We start from the raw sequence: 19635 nt of genomic DNA, 5'->3' as shown, positions 1-19635 counted from the left end.
TCATTGTCTGATTGCTAAATCTAAAAGTAATGTTGAGTATGTTGTGCAGGCTTCTGTTTAAGCAACAGCATTCTTTAGAGTTGGAACAGAAGGGGGAAAATTATACCCATCTTACAAGAAAGGGGCATAAATCAATATAGTGCCAAGATTATTGCCCAGATATTAGCTATGCTATTCTTGTATAAAATAATATAATAAAAAATATGGCCACATAAAAACGTTGTTTGCCAAAAATGTGCAATATACTTCCTGGTAATAATATTAAGTTCAAACAACTAACAGAACCTGGTTCAAATCAAACTTCTAGATAGCCAGAACACTTTCAAAAGAAACTAAACTCATATTCAACAAACAGGTCTAAATTTTTTCAAGAGAATGAAGCTTCAGATTACATGGAATCAATGCTTAACCCAAGAAGCACTGTGGAAAGCAAAGCTCAGGCACTGTATGGGTCCAGAATGACCAAGAAGGCAAAGTTGAATGACCGGAGGAGAGAAAGCAAGCTTGCAGCCGCTTACAATGGCTAAAGGATATAGGCACTTCCTAACCTCTGATTGCAATAAAATGATCAAAATTGCAATTTGTATCCATAGCAAAAATTGTTGGGAGAAAAGGAAAACACAGCCTCAAAACTGGAGTACCTAACAACATTAAGCTGGTTTATGGACTGGGTTTTAGACTAAGGGAAAATCATGAGAATTTGGCATTTAAAAAAAAAACTTACTGGGGTATATTTGTGTATGTTAGCAGCAACTAAAGAGGGATTCCTATTTATATTGTTTGTTTGTACCCCCCCCCCTTTATTTTTACAAATAACTCAAGGCAACAAACATATCCAATACTCCTTCCTTCTCTTATTCCCCCCCCCCACAAACAACCCTGTGAGGTGAGTTGGATTTATATGTGACTGGCCCAAAGTGATCCAGCTGACTTTCATAGCAAAGATGGAAGTAGAACTCATAATTTTATGATTTCTACTTTGATGCCTTAACCAACTATTTCAAATTTCATAATTTTTAAACTAAAATCAGATTGCTCTACCTTCTCAGAGGCATGTTATTCTCCTGGTCCTGGTTCAAGTTTCAGAATACATGAAACAGCATCAGAAAACTTATGGTAAAGTTTGAACTTGTTTGAACTCAAGCTTCGAAAACATTTTGCATACTGTTATTTATATTAATCACCTTCTTGAAATAAATCAAAAACAGGAAATCAAAAAGATATAAAATTATATACTTGCAGTTAACCAAAAGTACATTTTGAATACTGTGTATCAGAACTCCAAAGAAAATCAAAGCAAGAAAACTGTAACATAGAAATGAATTCAATATCATTTGTATTCAATGGAGAATACTATATATAAAAAAACATAGTGGACAATCACTTAAATATGAGCCAGCAGTGTGCTGCAGCTGCCAAAAAGGCCAACAGTGCTAGGCTGCATTAACAGAGGGATAGAATCAAGATCACGCGAAGTGTTAATACCACTTTACAATGCCTTGGTAAGGCCACACTTGGAATACTGCATCCAGTTTTGGTCACCACGATGTAAAAAGATGTTGAGACTCTAGAAAGAGTACAGAGAAGAGCAACAAAGATGATTAGGGGACTGGAGGCTAAAACATATAAGGAACGGTTGCTGGAATTGGGTATGTCTAGTTTAACAAAGAGAAGGACGAGGGGGGACATGAGAGCAGTGTTCCAATATCTCAGGGGCTGCCACAAAGAAGAGGGAGTCAAGCTATTTTCCAAAGCACCTGAAGGCAGGACAAGAAACAATGGATGGAAACTAATCAAGGAGAGAAGCAATCTAGAACTAAGCAGAAACTTCCTGATAGTTGGAACAATTAACCAGTGGAACAATCAGCCTCCAGAAGCGGTGAATGCTCCAACACTGGAAATCTTTAAGAAGAAAATGGACAGCCATCTGTCAGAAATGGTATAGGGTTTCCTGCCTGAGCAGGGGCTTGGACTAGATGACCTCCAAGGTCTCCTCCAACATTATTATTATTATGATGCAGTTATATAACTGCAATTTTCATGCAGCCCTCCTCACATTTTTGAATAGCCTGAGTCTCTTTCAATTGCTATTACATTACGGTAGGATGCAAAGGCACCCCCACCTGCCATTATAGTAGCAGAAAGTCACAAAACTCTAACCAACTGTTTAAGGCGAGTTAGAGGAACAAAAACATCATCACAAAATTACAATTCAAAATGAGTTCAACAGGCTTGTGTATTGCAGCCACACCCAAGATTAGGTTCCTGAGTTTCCTAGAATATTCAACTTTGTATGTTCCTGCTTCTGTTGCTTCTTCCATAATTGAGGATTGGGAAGACCTAGCATGGTGGTAATGTATGAGAAGGATCAAGGAGGATTAGTGGATCATCAGCTGAACAGGAATAAGCAGTGAAGATCTATACAAAACGTGTACCATCTTGGCCTACATTAGAAAAAATACTGCATAAGGATCATAAAAGTAATAGCACCATCATGGCCAGCATTGTGCAGTGCATTTTAAAAAGGGGCATGAAGAAGCTGAAGGAAGTTCTGAGGAAAGCTACCAGGATGATGTAGAGTCTGGAAACCAAGTCCTGTACGTTAAAAGAGCTGGGCGTGTTTAGCTTTCCAAAGAAAAGACTACAGGGAGACACGATCATGATCTATAGATATTTGAAAGGGTTTCCTTTGCAGATGGTAGCAATGACTTTTTCTATGGGAAATAAGAAAATATTCATACTGAAGTTACAAGATTTGGTAGAACTTTCTTAATGGCAAGAACTGTTAAGCAGTAAAACAATCTGCCAGGAACATTGGGGGTTTCTCCATGCTTTAAATAAGGTTTGGGTAGCTATCTTTTGGAGATGATTCAGTGGTTTCCAGTATTAAGGAGGGTTTCACCAGATGATCTATATCATCTTTCAGCTTATCCATTTTATATTCTATACCCCAAAGAAAAGTTATGTAAGAATGTCCAATGTCAGACACAATGTTGACACAACTTAATGGGTAGAGAAAGTCCTCATGCTGGTGAGAGAAAATGCTGTCGCTGATACTGGGTCAATATCATTTAGTTTTAATCCTACATATTTTTACATGTGCTGTATGTGCTATTTTATTCATTTATTTGCTCAGTTTTGACTGTTATGTTTATAATTTGAAGGTGTTTCTGATATGAATAAAGAAAGACACAATAATCTTAAATTACTATAAATAGAGTAGTGTTTGAAAATCTAGTCCAACAATAATTCAGAAGAGTCAGTTTAATTACCTTTTATAAACTGCATCAGGGACATGCCTGAGATACAGTTATATTACAGTATAATACACCCAAATAAATATCAGAGATTCTAGCTTATTTTTTCCTAATATATAAAAATACTTAACAGAAAAATGTATGGCTGTCCTTTAGATACATCGTAGAGCAATCAGGCATACAAAACGATTTCTAATATTGTATATTTACATTTTAGGCCACAACAGAGATTCTGTTACAGCCGCAAATGAAGTCAATACAGCTTCTGCTCTCTGAAGTCAATACAGCTACTGTAAAAGGGAACTTACATAGCATTGAAGATGGGAATTCACAAAATGTCTTCATGGACACCCAAATCAGTAAAACTGAAAACTTATTGTATTTAGAAAAGCTCTGCCAGTCCAGAAAGAGAAAGTATGAATATTTGGAAAAAACAGCGATATCAGGAAAAATGGAAATGTAATTGTTCCTAAATGCATGTCTTTGGCTGTTCTCATGCTTCTGTTACATTCAGTGCTAAAAATAACCTCTTGTGAAATGAGAAAAGTTGAACTGCTCTGGTAATTGCAAAAATCCTTAATTTTTCTCTATTCTCCAAGTGGGGATTGACTATTGGGAGATATGTATACATGGGTTTCTTTTAAAACTTTTTTTTCACTGCTAATCATTAGGGGGAAATGAATGCAATCAAAATGAGGGTACTAAATGTAAATTAGTTCTCAAGCTAATCTCTATTTTCATAGTTCAGAATCCTAATACAGTATATCTTTGGAGTTTTCCAAACTTAGAAATGACCTCTAGCTACCACAGAACATTATTATTTTAGAAAAAAAATAGTTATTGAAATATTAGAAAATACTTGTAGCTCGGGTTTTAGATTTTGGCAGTGGTTTGCTCTCTGAGCTTGTTTTTAGTTTTTAGTTCTGGAATGTTTCATTACCAGACTAGATAACAGCACCAGTGGATTTATTTATTTATTAAGTCAGCCTGCTACTTTTTTGTCTCCCATTTTACCTCACAGTAAGTATTATTAAGATGATAAAAATGGATTTTATTACTTCTGCTGCTACATTTAAACAAATTTGCAAGGCAAGGTAATGCATTAAAATTCCACTGTTGTTTAGTACGTCAATAAAGAAATCCACAGAATTAAGCCGAATGGTTTATTGTCATCCATTTTCAATGAGATAAATCAATGAAGAATCAAGTATCCGACAAAGTAAGAAGACTGTTTTTCACTTGATTTAAATTTTGTTTCCAGAAGTTCAGAGTGTCATATAACTGCTGCCACTGCTGTTTTCCAAAGGTCCGATATGTGCTGTGACTAAAGAAATGTAAAAAAATAATAAAGTAACAAAAATCTTACTTTTCATACATACCTACTTAGAAAATATAAGATAGAAATCTAGATTTTTTTTTAAAAAAAACCCCTTTTCACTCTGCTTAGCGCGCATCAGCTACTCTAGGATTCTGTAGCCTTCAGTTAAAAACCATTATACAGTACTCATTAGTATTCTTGCCACTGTTTGGCCATTAAATGAAATGTGCTGGAAAATAGGACTCTTTCATTAAATAAGCTAATCACATTCAGTCTGAACTTTAATAAAATTATGATAAATAGCAACTATTTAACTACAGGAAACTGATAAGAATTATATTACTTCTAGTTAAAATATTAAGCAGATATGTATAAGTGCTATACTCAGGACCGCATTATGTGGGTTCAGAAAAAGACTAAGGACTCACCTGACTATCACTTTTCTCTGAGTTTGATCAAGTTTGCAATGCACCATCTTTGTTTTCACAGCTATAAAAGAAAACAGAATGAGATATAACAAATTCCTTTTAAAATTAGAAAAAAATATCTTTGTAGTACTCTGTATTCTTTCAATGGGGGTTTATTTCAATCCAGGAAGGATTATTACAAGGAAGTATTTTATACATTAATTTATTTAAAATAAATACAATATGCATTTTTTTATTTCTATACATTCTGCCATAAAATACATATTTTAACAAAAATTAATTATATTTGGCATGCTCATACAACTGATAAATGTTCAACAGAAGTGAATTATACTACTTTAACAAATTACCTTACCATCAATAACAAATGCTTCCACATCATCAGCTCCTATCTGAAGTTCCTGCTGCATGGTGTCAAATGAAACTTCCTTATTTTCTACTGCCATTCCCATGAAGGTAAGCAATCTCATTTTTGCCATGTTCTGTTCATGCAACAGACCTATGTTAGAGAATATTGAGATGTAATTACTTCCCTGTAGATGCTGACAAATGATTTTCTTATAACATGATTTAGGAAAAAAAATCCAGTTTTTATAATAGATTCTTTTCATAAATTGCAGAGATTCATGAAACACCACAGTACCAACACACCAATGCATACAAAATGTAAGCACTATTTTAACACTGTTATAATGCTCTTGCAATTCTAATACAGTGAGCACCTCTGCTAATTTGAGTCCCAATTTAATGCTTATACAACCCTGCCAGAGCACTGGTAGATCCTCAAAATATAAAGTTCCTCAAAATATAAGGCAGGCAAAGAAAAATCTCAAGAAAAGTTAGGAAAAATAGGACCGCCTATTATTTTTCTCTTGTCCAAAGTAGCCTTGAAAACTGCTGCATAAATATCCATTATCAGGGTTATTTTTATGCCATAAAATATTACTCATTGATTAGATCCAATTAAATTACTGAAAGACAGCAATCTTACAAAAAAAATGAAACAAGAAAAGATTTGATTAGGAGAAATAAGGTAAAAAGCAAAACAAAAATGGGAGTGTGGATATTTTTGATTTGAAGAGATGAAAAACTAGTAATTATAAAGTATAGCAAAGAAACTGCATTAGGGTAGAAAATGAAATCAGATCAGAGATGGAGATATTTAAAAAAGCAGTGACAACGTGCTAATGCAATTCACATGGTAAAGAAGCTAGAAAATTGCTTGGCAACGGGCATGCCAAAGAAAGAAAAGTAAGAAATCTACACAGTTAAAATGTGGTATGAGTTATAAAAAGAAGAGTTAATTTCACTGTTTTCTTATGCTAGTGTTACATGAGAGGAAAGTGTTTTGCTGAATTATATATATATGTTACTGAGCATTGAGAGAACTTAGATAAATATTTCATTTATAAATTAATACATGAAATATCAAGTATACAGTAAATACATTTCTATGCCTCATCCAGCATCAAAGAAAACCTGCTTGTGTAATAGATCTTCCTTTCCAGGCCTCCCAAATATGAAACCAATTTGTCTTGTATAAGGAATTGTACAGGAAAGCCATTCCACTATTTCAAAGTTATAGTTGGATATCACTTTTATATGTCAATTTTTTTCTATCAATTTGCAACTGAATAAAACTATTGTAACAATACATACAATTATATTTTAGAAATTGCCAAAGCAAATCCAAATGCACAACAAATATTTATATTTGAATTAATAATATTGTTATATTAATTTAAGAGCAGTAAGCACATTACTACCAGACCCAATGCTGCATTAATTAGCAATAATTATGATGCAGACTATTTATCTGGCACAGATTCAACAAAAATGTGATCATCATAACTCAACCAAACAGGGTGATTCAGAAACTACAGTTAACTGGGCTTAATAGAAATCTACAAGCACCAAAAATCAATTAGTTGTGCATAAACTCTAATTAACAAATGCAAATGAAGCATTAATTACCCCTTTAAAAGTAAAAAGGTTGCCTCTTATCTGTATGATGAGATTCAAATGTGAACATGTTAGGGTGATTCACAGTTGACACAAGATAATACAACTGTTGGCCTAACCTGTCAACATTAATAAGGCAGTGCATTGTAACAAACAGGTGCCACCTGTGGGAGCCTTTCCTGAACAGATTTTATAGCTTCGTGTGGCTTGTTAATAATTTTGAAACAAGGGGAGAGGAGTAAGTAAAAGAGGATGAAAAATAATTTTTAAGCTTAGAAATATTAAAAGTATCTTAATTTTTTATGGAATTCTTCACATACCAGGTGAATTAATAATTGTAGGTGGGTTAAATGAATTGACAAGAGGTATCAGATGCATTCTGTGCAATTCCCAGTATCTTAATATTTCAAAACAGCAAATGTAGCCTATTTATTACTAATGTATAAAGGTAACTGGTTCAGTTTATTATATAAGCTTAATATACTTGGTTTACTATACAGATCTAGCAGAGGCTTCTTTTAATATAATAGGAAATGATATTACATTTGGCCAACTTCTTCTCTACCTGAGCCCTCATTGCCATCTTTAGTGCTTCTGGAGATCTCAAACTTTTGGAGAAAAATAGACCATAGCCAGGACAGAGCTGCAAAAGTCACTATTCTACTTTGTTTCCTCCAAAGTCAACAACACTATTGAAGGGCAAATGTACAGATCTAACCCAATGTCTTCAAGTGGACATAGTACAATATTATTTAAAAAATTCTATTGTATTCATTAGCTGGTTTAGAACTACATTTTTTCATCCACTGGAACCAAATTGTATTCTAGAGACTAAAACCCACAAAAATATTAAACCCTGATTTTATGAAAATATTTATTCAATACTAGTATCCCTAAATTGTAATGCAGCAATATAAAAGACTGCATCACTGAACAATTTTTGCTTTGTCGCTGACCCTTGTCCTAAAATGCTGCAATACAGAAAAAGTAATTTTCATGCATGCAATTACTTATGAACCAGTGCTCCTTTGAAACAGTCAATTACACACCAATGGGGGAGTGTCAAAGTGTTAATTACTACTCCTTTTCTTTCCATGGTGTATAAATAAAGAGGGTGCTGACATTAACATTCCATCACAAAGCTTCATCCTATGAAACATATTAACTGTGATAGAATGCGGTTTGATAGGTTTTAATACATTCGAAAAAGCTTAAGCTTGCATAAGAACACTTACAAGTATTTAATTTTACTGTACTTTAGTACCTTAATGGTTTCTTAAACAATGTTTGCACACAAAAGACAGGGTAGGACATCCTGTAACCAGCACTAAACTCCAAGACTATGTTAAAAGAAATTCTTAGTAACAAATGAACATTTGGGAGGGGGGAACCAATTCTACCCGCTGTGAATAATAATTGTCCTAAACCTGATCACTTCCAAAGAACAATGCCTGAATTTTTAGGTGCTGTAATTGTAGACTAAATATATTTGAAGGCTGTGAATTAGGGAACTGTTGATCTAGGACATGCAATCTGAGTTCCTTTACAAAGTTTTCAAATTATCTATAGTCTATAGAAAGGCAGATTCATTTCTTTATATATAGTCTATAGAAAGGCAGATTCATTTATTTATATGTAGTCTATAGAAAGGCAGATTCATTTCTTTATATGCCTGTTTACTTTGAATGATCCCAACTAATATTTTAGGGGGGGGAGGTTTAAAATAGTTTATTACTGCAATATGTGGCATAGATATACAAAAATTGAAATCCCAATTCTAACATTTGATATACAAGGATAATACCAAGTAAGCAATTGTTAAGGCAGATTTTCATTTTGATACACTTTTGGACATTCTGCAATTGAAAAATAAGAAATAAAGGTAAATCACACCTGTGAGGAAGCTAAAAGTAGTATATTCAGTGATGCATCTGAGTCTTATCTTGCTTAGTTAGCTGTAATATACATGATTACAGGAAGATAACTGGATCATAGGTCTTACTGGTGAAAACAGAGGTGGAACAATTCCTCTGCAAACAGAAGTTATTGCAGCCTACTGCAGAATAAAGTGAAGTATCCCATTCTTAACACTCTTTCCTGAATAGGCTGGGATAGGTTAACTTCATAATAACAACACAGATTTAAGAAGCACATAAAAAGAGGATAATAACAAAATTCTTACCAAGAGAGTCAATGAAGTCCTTGTTATTTTGATAAAAACGGACATAGGATGCTAACTTGGCACTTACAAAAATGGTCAAAAGCTACAAAAAAAGAAATTCTCAGTAAGTCTAATACATTCGAAAATAAAACCAAATTTAATTTAATAGGCATTTCACAAACATTTCATTCAGAAGTGTGGATAATGTGTGGCTCTGTAGATCTTTTGGGGGCTCCAGAAAGGCACAAAAATTGCCTTAATGAACCCAACTAAAGTTTATTTAATCCAATAATTCCAAACAATATTTTTTGGACCAAATATTAACACACTTTAATTTCCTCAATACCTAATTCACTAATTTTACATGACCACTATGACCGGAGGACATTACTAAATCAGGGGTTAGTGCAATGATTTAGTGCACTGTAAAGCAATCTTGTGCTTTATGCAGAAAATGCCAGCATTTTTTCAACGTGTCAGTGTCAATCTCTTACTGTTTACCATTAATGATATCAGGCAAAATGATTCACTCTCTGAGTTGATGCAAGATAGCCTCATATATTGGGTGGCGTAATTAAAGGTACTCAATTAGAAGCTAGGAGACTTGAATTCTAGTCCTGCCTTAGGCATAAAAGCTAGCTGAGTAATTTTAGCTCAGGTACTTTCTCACAACCCTAAGCAGTATTGGAAAAACACTTCCAAAAATGTTTTTTTAAAAATCAAGAACTTATTCATGTAGTCACATTTGATTTAATGGATCACAATAACAAAAACCTCCTATGCAGTTGTAATTAAAATTGATTCACTTATATGAACTTCAAGTTCAAAAACTTCAAGTTCAATCCTAGATACAAGGTCTGAAAGATTGATTTGAGAGGTTAAAAAAACAGAGGTTGCTTCCTGAGGCAATCAAAATTGTCCATTCCCCCAACACATAGTCACATACAAACACACACAAATAAAAGCAATACTTTTAACATTGTTATAGGCATCATGGTGGCTATGTACTGAGATCACAAAAGAGGCAGTTTTTTGCTGGGATTCTTTTTTTTTTTGGGGGGGGGGGGAGATTGATTATTTAATTAAGTACACTAGAAACCATAAGTCTTCACTGTGGTCACTCCAGTTCTTTGAAAGAGCCTCCCACTGGGAATCAGAAGGATCTCTATCTTTTTAATCTTTTAGAGGGCTAAGACCATCTGGCTCATCCCCCAAGTATTGGGCTAGGATAAGGGGTTGAGCTGTGAGAATGTTTAGTCTGGCACCTGAAAGGAAGAGTACCTTTATTTTCAACTATGTTTTATGGATTGCTTTGAGTCACAAGCGTTATTGTATAAGATACGTAGCCGTATAAGTCCCATAAATAAAAATATATATAAAATAAAAATACAAGTACATAGAGCTCAGATTTTCCTCCTGAGATTTAGCATGACATGCATGAGCAGAAATAAACCATGGTTAGATAATTACATCTCTCTTTCCTTTCTGGATCCAGTTTTCTCTTTCATTAAGTGGAGTTTCCCTTGTTTAGACAATGTTGGTTATACTTATCTATAATCAATTTAAGCAAGTTACTTTCTTCAGTAACTTAAAATTGAACTATTTGAAGCTAAATGTTATTTACATTAACCATAATATGTAAATGTTGAGAACTTGAAAACAATAAGAAAGAAGCATTCATAATATTCTTGCTTGTTTACAGTACACTGGGATACAAACATTAAAAACTGACAGAATTCATAACAAGTGGACATAAATCATAGAAATAACTTAGCTAGAATATCTCATGTTGTATTATATCAGTTTTATATTTTTTTAATAATACGTACATCATGGATAAGTTCTCCTTCCAAAAATTTGACTGGCTTTAAAGCAAGAAGATGATCAAAAAGAAAGGTATTTGGATCCTTTAGTGCACGGACAATGCACCTAAACAAAAAGCAAAATGGACATACACAATTTTATTCTACCATTGGATTACTTTATCTTACTATTTAGCAGAACATATTTCTGTAATAACTCATAGATTAAAATCTTTCTAACAATACAACTTAAATGAAAAAATAGGAAACAATGAAGAAAAATAATGCTTTCTCTGAAAAAATATTATTTTTCTCTGAATAAAATAATCCTTTCTCTGTACAAAGCATCTGAAGTAGACAGATCTTGAGTTTTATTTTAGCTTTCTTTTGCAAGAAACTCAACAGCATTAATCAAGAAATGAATTCACCTCTGTGACAGATGTGTACTCCAACTGAAATCCTCTTCCATTATATAACATATCCTTGTTAAAAAATATTTCCTATTGCTTACTTTCTAAATGCCTGAAATCTACATTATTAAAAGAGTAGCAACAATATGGTCCCTGCCTTTTTTACACATGTGCACTTATGTCCTTTTCCCATTCATAAAATGTTTTAGGTGCATCTCTTTTTGCCATATGTTAAATTCAGCTTTACAAAGAAACAGAAGTTATTTGTTGCCTTTTTTGCCATTGGATACTGACAATACTCCTCAACAAAATCCTCCATGAAAGAAAATCGTAATATTACATTACATTACCTATGAGCATCAACTCTAGCCTGAGATGCATTATCTTCTGTGTAACTTCCCAGCAATTCTACCATGACTTTTTCTGCAGTGTCACTGCTGGAAAAAACAACAGTTCTTTTGAAAACCATTTCATAAAGTTATATATAAAATTATAAAGTTATTATTCTAATGTAAAGTGCATGGAAAGTTACAATTTTGATGTGGAACAAAAGGATAAAGCAGCACTGTGTAATTTTTTTGGTCTCAATTTTCTTCTTAAAATATATTTTCATACATTAATGTATTTTCAATTTTATACCGTAATTATAAAGTAATCTTAAGCTGATGGAAAGAAAATTGGCTGGTTATAGGAAGCCTTCGTAGATAGAAAATGCTGTATATAATCACTAAGAAGCAAAGTAAATGCTAAGGTTTGTCTAAAATCTTTTCAATCCCTTTTTGGAGGGGCAGAAAAGATAAGCTCAAGAAGGTGAACAGCCTGCAACTGTGTACAGTGTTCCTTAACTAAAGTTAAAACATTAATCTAAGAAAAGGGAGGGAAAGTAATAATATGTGACAATCAAATAACTAAACATTCACATCAGAGAAAATCGTGCAATGAGTCTCAAAAATAATACAGAATATTTATAGAGTAGTATTATAAGAAACCATCCCCCCATGGTCTACTGAAATGTCTAGGCCTTTAAGCCTTTATAAAACCACAACATTATCAGGTTGTCTTCAAGGGCAATGTGGTGCCAGGTGCCATTCCTCAAAATGTCAAGAGGTTGTTCATAAGACCGGCAGTGCTGGGTGATACTGTAACCTTTGGAAGAATTCTACACAGTCAAACTTCTCATACATTAAAACGTACTTTGAGTGATCACTTGGGCCAAAGGTTTAATGATAAACCTTCACAAATTTATAAATATAATTTGATCTAACTTTAATTTATATTTGATTGCCTGAGACTGCAAGGCCAACAGCCATGTTCCTACATTAGCTTGTTCTGGTTTTTTTTTGGGGGGGGGGGGGGGCAGAGGGAAATCCAAGGTAGAACTGTTAAAATAATCATTCAAGGTCAAATTTTATTATCCATCCATCCATCCATCCTTCCATGCATCCAGTAAACTCCACAAGGGGAAACATCCAAAAATCCAGAATGAATTTCCACGTGTGCCCCTAGAGCAGGGTAGCAACCTTGGCTCTTTTATGACTTGTGGTCTTCAACTCCCAGAATTCCTGAGCCAGCTTGGCTGGCTCAGGAATTCTGGGAGCTGAAGTCCACGAGTCATAAAAGAGCCAAGGTTGCCTACCCTTGCCCTAGAGCAGTGGTTCTCAACCTGTGGGTCGGGACCCCATTTGGGGTCGAATGACCACTTCACGGGGTCACCAAACAAGGCTGTCCGCCATTTTTTTCCCCTTTTCTTTGGCCACGCCCTTGGCACCCGGTGATGTATAAGTGGTTGGGGGTCACCACAACATGGGGAACTGTATTATGGGGTCGCGGCATTAGAAAGGTTGAGAACCACTGCCCTAGAGTATGTTATGGAGGGGAAATCTGCTTCCACCATGTTGAATTGCTGTTTTATAATTTAATATTTTAATATCCCTAGAGACTCTTACTATATTCTCAAGAATCTAATTTCAGATCTTGTAACAATCAATCACTATTACCATCAAATTTGCTTGGAAGAAAAGGCTCATTAAATAGTTTTCTGCAAAAGAACATGAACGGATTTTATGTTGTCTAAATTTATTGGAAATTTATTTCCACAGTGAGAAAAGGAAAACCATTAGCATTACTATCATGTAAATACAAAAAAAATCATCAACAGAAATGGATGATCACTAGGTATAACAGAAAAGGATGATCACTAGGTATAACACGATGACTATTGTGTTTCCATTAATTCAGCACAAATAACTCCAGTATCACTTTAGGAATGGGGAATCAAAGAATATTTAATGTATCAATCATCTAACAAGAAAATCAAAAATCAAATCCATCAAGGGATTTCTCTGCCTTCTCTTGCTGAAGGAGAAAAGATTTTTCCATAGAAAAATAAAGATTAGAAAAGGCCAAAATGAGGAAATTTTCCTCTTCCCTAACCCATAGATGGTATGTGGAAATTACCATTCATTCTAATCCTGAAAGCCTAATAGCTTTCAATCTAACTTTTAAATTCATCATTAGTAATAAAATTACTTTCAACTATTCTGTTATCTGCCCCTCAATCCTATCCATCTGTTTTTAACAACATTTCCTGAATATTCAAATTGGCTCAATCTCTTTAAATAAAGAAGTTAAAGTAGTTTGGAGTCAATCCTATGACTAGGCCAAAAACCCCTTTACCAGAACAATGATCCAGAACATTCCATTCCTTCTCTGTGTCTTGCTGAATATTTTCCTAGACCATGCCATTCTGGGAGGGATTTAACACTTACAAGAAGAGTTTAGTTCAAAATGGAAGAAGCCCAAGATATCCCAAATGCAATAGCACATATTAATTATAGACTCAATGAATTCAACAGGAACTAAATTACTCATGACAAAGGTAAATTGTTTAAGAGGCTTTTTCTACATATGATTCAACACATATTTTAAAAATTGATAGACACAGTTTTTCTTACCTCTTCTTGCAGTCCACTAAACCATCATATAGCAATCTAAGAACGGTATGTTTTTTCTCTATGTTAAGATTCCAATCTGAAATCCATTTTCGAACCTATATAAAATATTTAAGATAAAAAGTATGTTTTGACTGTTGAGCAACATTATCCAATAGCCCAGAGATCTCCAACCTTTCCGGGCTCAAGGACTGGAGGGAAGGAGAGCAGCTTCAAAACTGGTGTGAGTGTGGCTTTAAGCGCGCACACACACTTAAAGCCACACACACTGGCGCAGCACTAGCAGCCCCGTTTGCGCATGCGCAAATGGGCCAAACAAACTGCCTGGCCTAGCAGCGCATGCGCAAACGGGCTGCAGACACCCACCCTGTGCTAGCATCCCCGTTTGCACCCGTGCGTATGTGTAAATGGGGCCGCAAGCGCTAGCACGAGTGGGGAGGACCATAGGTTGGGGACCCCTGCAATAGCCTGGTTTTTCAAATGAAAACATTTCTAAAATAAGGTATAAGAATGTCAGTCTGGGATACCACATATTAGCTGGTTTCTATATAGTCCTTGCTTACCAATAATAATTGGGGACAGGAACTCCATTATTAAGTGACAGTAATAAGGTGTGATGTCCTATGACTTATGATAGAAGTTCAAGCAGGCCCAACTGCCACTGTTAGGGGAATCCTGCATGGTTGCAGCATCCCATGGACATGTGATTGCCATTTGCAACCTCTGGCCAGCTTCTCCATTGATTTTGTTTGGCAGTGAAAGTCACAAATGATCATGGCATGCTGCAAGCCAGTTGCCTAAACACCGATCACATGATCATGAGGATGCTATGATAGTCACAACTAAGAGGACTAAGTACCCTTTGTTCAGTGCAGCCATAGCTTCGAAGAGTTGCTGAACACATGGCCATTAAGAGAGGACTTGTACAATTTTATACTTACTCTTCTAGAAATAGTAATATTACAACACATAATTTATTTGAAAGTAGAAAACCAAACTCCAATTGAAAAATATCTGGATCCAAAATAGTACCAAAGAAGTAGACTGGATTTATTTCTACCCATGAAAGGCATGTGACCCAATGGTAAAAAATATAGCAACCCTATTCTAATCTCCAACTGCCAGTGTTCCAGACTCCATTAATCCTCTGGAATGTGTTTTAAAAGCATCAGTGGAACACTGGAAGATGGTGAAGTTAATAAAAATCTTATTTAGCTCCATCGTCAGGAAGATGGACTGCCTAAACCGTTCTCTCAGCATATGATCCTGTTCCTGAGAAGAATCATCTCTGGATCCATATTAATGCTTTTTTAAAGAATAATTTTAGGAACTCTATTTTAATTGGTAATTTTGTATTTGCTAACGTGCCCTCACCTCCTAAGTCTAATTGCTTACCTGTTCCAGTTCAGTTGGAATGTACTGTATAGCACCACAGGTGGAAGCTACTTTAAGAAGGCTGCAGTAGACTGTATACCTTGCAGGGGTATTTTTATCCATCCCATGGAAGAGGTTACTCAATCTAAACAATAATGGACAGTCCATTTTCACCAAATTTGTAAATGTACTAAAAGCATGCATTTTATACCATTCCACTGAATTCTGTGATACTCAGATTTTTTTCTTGACCCTTATATATTATTCCTGTTTTGCTACTCATATGCATAAATATGAAAAAGCTTTGTAGTCTTAGAAGACTTAGAGATTTATTTTACAGAGATAATTGTTCTGTATATAATGAAAGACATACTATACTCTCCAAAACAAGACACTTACAGCTGAAGCCTGAGTGAAGGCCGTTCACCTTCCCGAAATTTGACTAGTTTCTCACTCAAACTTTCAATCAAAGCCTCTTGTTTATCAGGTTCCAGAATAAGAAGTAAAGATACTACACTGTTCATCACACTTTCAACATCTATATGGAAAACAAAAGTTTACATTAATTAGAAAAGAGTTCTTGTCTTGCAGATATGTAGCTTGGGAGTATTGATTCATCTTTGTCACTAGAATAGGCAAATTTAATAGCCTCACATAAATCTGACCTCATATATAATTTAGGTGGCTTGGCCAGTATAGGCTAGTCACATTTGTTTATGAACTATTAACTTCTGATATTGATTAGAGAAAAGAACAAGAGTTTGTCAGCACCATTATTCAAGTGCTCTTCCAGAAAGAGTCAGAACTATAACTGAACTATAACAAAACCCACCAACCCCTTAAACTTCCAAATAGTCCAGAAAGGCTCTCCCAAACCTAATTCTTCCTGTAAATGTAATGCAGTTCTCAATCTCCATGCACCTCTCCCCCCTCGTGTAAAGGATAACCCTTAATTACTCATGATATGGGAAAATATATCAATGTGGTTTAGCTTCTATTCAATTCCCACTATAAGTTATCCACCAGTGAGTTAAGTTCATTTATGTCTGAACTAGGCTAAAAACTATATGGAAAATACAATTAATTTGTAACGTTCCTGGTCTTTACATCACTTCTATTTCTTTCATTTTTGAAACATTTACCAAAACATCTGTATTGTACAAACCTTTGTCATCTTCTTTTAGGCACACATCACATGCTTCAATAATCTGAGCTAAATCAATATGAAGTCCACCTTCTGAATTCTCTTCAGAGATCTCTGCTCCCTTGGATTTTAGATAAGCTCTAAGTTCTGCAGCCTTTTAAAGAAGAAAATTGCCGGTGAAAACTGAACATGCTCAGCAACTTTAGAAAACTTAACAATTTTAACCATTACTTGGTTAATATAAAATATAATTTGTTACAATACATAGAATAGTGTAACTAGAACTTACGTTTATACCATAAATTAAAATAGTCTATCAACATGATTAATTAAAGTTAACATGTCTGGAAGACAAACTGATCAGTTGATCATGGTTTCATATGTAAGTAATGCTGTTGGCATCATGCACAAATCTATATACCTATATAAACACACAATGGTTTCATGAGAATTTTCCATTTTTCTATTTTAAACTACATAGCTGAGTTGTTTGATATTTAGCTTTTTAAAACCTGTATCGTATTATCTTGGGCATATGAAACAGTATATGACTATTATTTAGGATATAACAGCTGCAAGAATAATTGATTTTATTTTACAAGGCAGCTGGGTGCAAAGCAAAAAGGGGAGGGACAAGAAGACCCAGGAGAAAAGGAACTTAACCGGTTAGTCTCCAGCGGGATAGGTCGGCAGGTAGACCCGTCCTGCTGCAAACTTATCAGCAAAATAATCCTGCCTGCCTGTCACACAAGCCGGGACTGCAGTCCTGTCTTACATTCATTCCTAAGTTCCAAAGGTGCTTTTTTCCAAAGGGAAAAAAAATCACTTCCATATGACTGCCAAGGAATAGGGGGGAAATGTCCATGTCATCACCATCAGAGTGCTAATGACCAGATGACTGCAAGGAATATAAATCCTTCCATTCTCCCCATTCTGTCAGAATTGAAGAAGCTTCTTGGATGAGAAGCGAAAGGTCTTCAAGGAAAAACAAAGCAAGTCCAGTTGCCTCTTGGGAAAAAAAGGACCTTTGGGATAAACCACGACCTGGATGACTGAGAGTCTCTATAGACATTCATTCCTAAGGCCTGGGGCAATGAGGGGAGGGGGGATATGAAAAATGCAAGGCACCCAACAACATCAGGACAGAAAGCGACTGTCTGGTTCCCGACCTGATCTTCCTCCGTGATATCGATAAAAGCCGGCACGCTCATGGCCACGACAAGCCCACACCTTCGCCTCTACCACACGCTCCGAGCGGAAAAGGCCGTGCCATTCTAGGATGTCATTTCCGTTTCCGGGATATATCTGTCCTCCAATCAGCGTTCCTCAGCGCGCTTCTACCTTAGGCCGGCCTTCTCTGGTGCCTTCAGTCTCTTCGGTAGTTTCGCTCGCGCGAGGGAGCGCGAGGAGCCTTGGTCACGAGGTGCAGGCGAGCCACTCTGTCGGTTTCTCCGGTGCTTCGGTAAAGGGAGCGGGATGCGTGCCTTCGCCGTCTCAGAGTGGCAGGGACTGATGATTATTATTATTTGCCCCTAATAAAAATGTTTTTAAACGCATAAACGCAGTCGGCTTTTTATGATGAAATGGGAAACAAAGCCTTGGTTTAAAACCTTCAAAAGCATTGCGGCTCGGAGAGTGGCGCCCGCCCGATTTTTTTCTTTCTCTGTGGATGGAAGATGTTTACACAGGTTCAAAAACCACAAGCCTTTTTCTCAAGTTCATGAATGAATAAGCAATAATTTTCCATCAAATTTTTCATTAGCTAAAGCAAGCTTTACTCTCGCAGTACAGAAAGCATTTTTTGTGCTTTCTGCTTAAATACGTTGATCGAAAAACGTCCCCACATTTTTCATCTAGTCAATGCGGCTAATGGTAATACGGATATATTTGCCTCCGTTTTTAAAATCGATTCGAAAACAAGCCATTGCTGGGGGAAAAAAAAGTCAAAATTTGGATGGTGGGTGTATAGGTTGTCACAGTTTTAAAAGATGGAAGGTTATCGCACTAAAGCAGTGGTTCTCATACTTTCTAATGCTGTGACCCCATAATACAGTTCTCCGTGTCGTGGTGACCCCCCAGGGGTGAGGCCAAGTAGGTGTGGCCACCAATAAGAGGGAGTAGGACAGCTAGGGAAAAGGGAAAAAAATGGTGAACAGCGTGGCTTGGTGACCCCCGTGAAATGGTCGTTCGACCCCAAATGGGGTCCCGACCCACAGGTTGAAAACCACTGCACTAAAGCCTTGGGGTGGTGTGTTTATATGCTTTGACAAAAATTAAGATGCTTTGCCTCCAATACTATTTTAGAAAAACTTTTACAAGCATTTCTGCTAATGCTTTCTCTTCTTATTTACGGGTGCTTATCTGGAAGCAAGATCCATTTAAATACAATAAAGATAGAAAAAGGGCTTTGTCCTTTACAAATGTGGGGTTTAAATGTGGGCCTTGTTTTGAAGTATGAGCTCCAGCCCTGAAACTTTCATTCTTTTTCATGTAATATAATAGAATTAAGAAAAAGAAGAAACTTTCCTTCTTCTTCCTTCCAGTGCTAGGGCCAATGAAAATAAAGATGTAAGACAAGAGTCCTCATACTAGAGAATATCAGAGAAGGCTCTGATGAGCATAAAGTAATAACTCTGGGTTTTTTCTACCAATTGTTTAGAGCAGTCATAATCACCAAAATGTATTTACTAATGTTTAAGGAATGATACAAAATAATAGCAGTGACTGCTGTAACAGAAAATTAAATATAAATTACAATATATTTATATTTAATATAGCTATTAAATTGTCTTTAAAAAGGACATCTATATATGTAAACTACAAGACAC

General features: G+C 35.5%; 2 protein-coding genes across 5 annotated transcripts in view; one reads left to right on the top strand and one right to left on the bottom strand.

Annotated features, from left to right (window-relative positions):
* CCDC73 (coiled-coil domain containing 73) overlaps positions 1 to 4258 on the top strand; it is a 58685-nt gene extending 54427 nt beyond the window's left edge. For all 3 annotated transcript variants that reach the window (XM_039355987.1, XM_039355988.1, XM_039355986.1), the window contains one exon: positions 3475 to 4258. In XM_039355987.1, the coding sequence (XP_039211921.1) occupies positions 3475 to 3720 (246 nt within the window). In that variant the 3' untranslated portion in view covers positions 3721 to 4258. The remainder of the gene's footprint in view (positions 1 to 3474) is intronic.
* Positions 4259 to 4406: 148 nt separating this feature from the next.
* EIF3M (eukaryotic translation initiation factor 3 subunit M) lies at positions 4407 to 18132 on the bottom strand. 2 transcript variants are annotated; one of them, XM_039355989.1, is made up of 11 exons: positions 17977 to 18132; positions 16829 to 16961; positions 16063 to 16201; positions 15685 to 15808; positions 14293 to 14387; positions 11689 to 11775; positions 10956 to 11055; positions 9148 to 9229; positions 5359 to 5502; positions 5004 to 5064; positions 4407 to 4581 (listed from the first exon to the last, which is right to left on the bottom strand). In XM_039355989.1, exons 1-11 carry the CDS (start codon positions 18016 to 18018, stop codon positions 4461 to 4463), a joined length of 1128 nt encoding a protein of 375 aa, XP_039211923.1. In that variant the 5' UTR covers positions 18019 to 18132; the 3' UTR covers positions 4407 to 4460. The 2 variants fall into 2 exon arrangements, with proteins under 2 accessions (XP_039211923.1, XP_039211924.1); XM_039355990.1 differs by having other exon boundaries at positions 11689 to 11772.
* Positions 18133 to 19635: the final 1503 nt, after the last annotated feature.

Source organism: Crotalus tigris, unplaced genomic scaffold (genome assembly GCF_016545835.1).
Source record: "Crotalus tigris isolate CLP2741 ecotype Arizona unplaced genomic scaffold, ASM1654583v1 scf7180000018777.2418813, whole genome shotgun sequence".
NCBI classification, from domain to species: domain Eukaryota; kingdom Metazoa; phylum Chordata; class Lepidosauria; order Squamata; family Viperidae; genus Crotalus; species Crotalus tigris.
Note: the sequence above shows the minus strand (reverse complement) of the source record. Positions and strands in the feature narration are given on the sequence as shown.

Excerpts from the sequence above, each read along its gene's own strand:
- EIF3M (XM_039355989.1), bottom strand. The coding sequence starts at position 18,018 with ATGAGCGTGCCGGCTTTTATCGATATCACGGAGGAAGATCAG. Across the intron at positions 11,776-14,292 it reads TTAGTGGACTGCAAGAAGAG|CAGTGACACTGCAGAAAAAG; the intron begins GTAAGAAAAACT and ends TGTTTTTTCCAG. Across the intron at positions 5,503-9,147 it reads GGACTTCATTGACTCTCTTG|GTCTGTTGCATGAACAGAAC; the intron begins GTAAGAATTTTG and ends TCTCTAACATAG.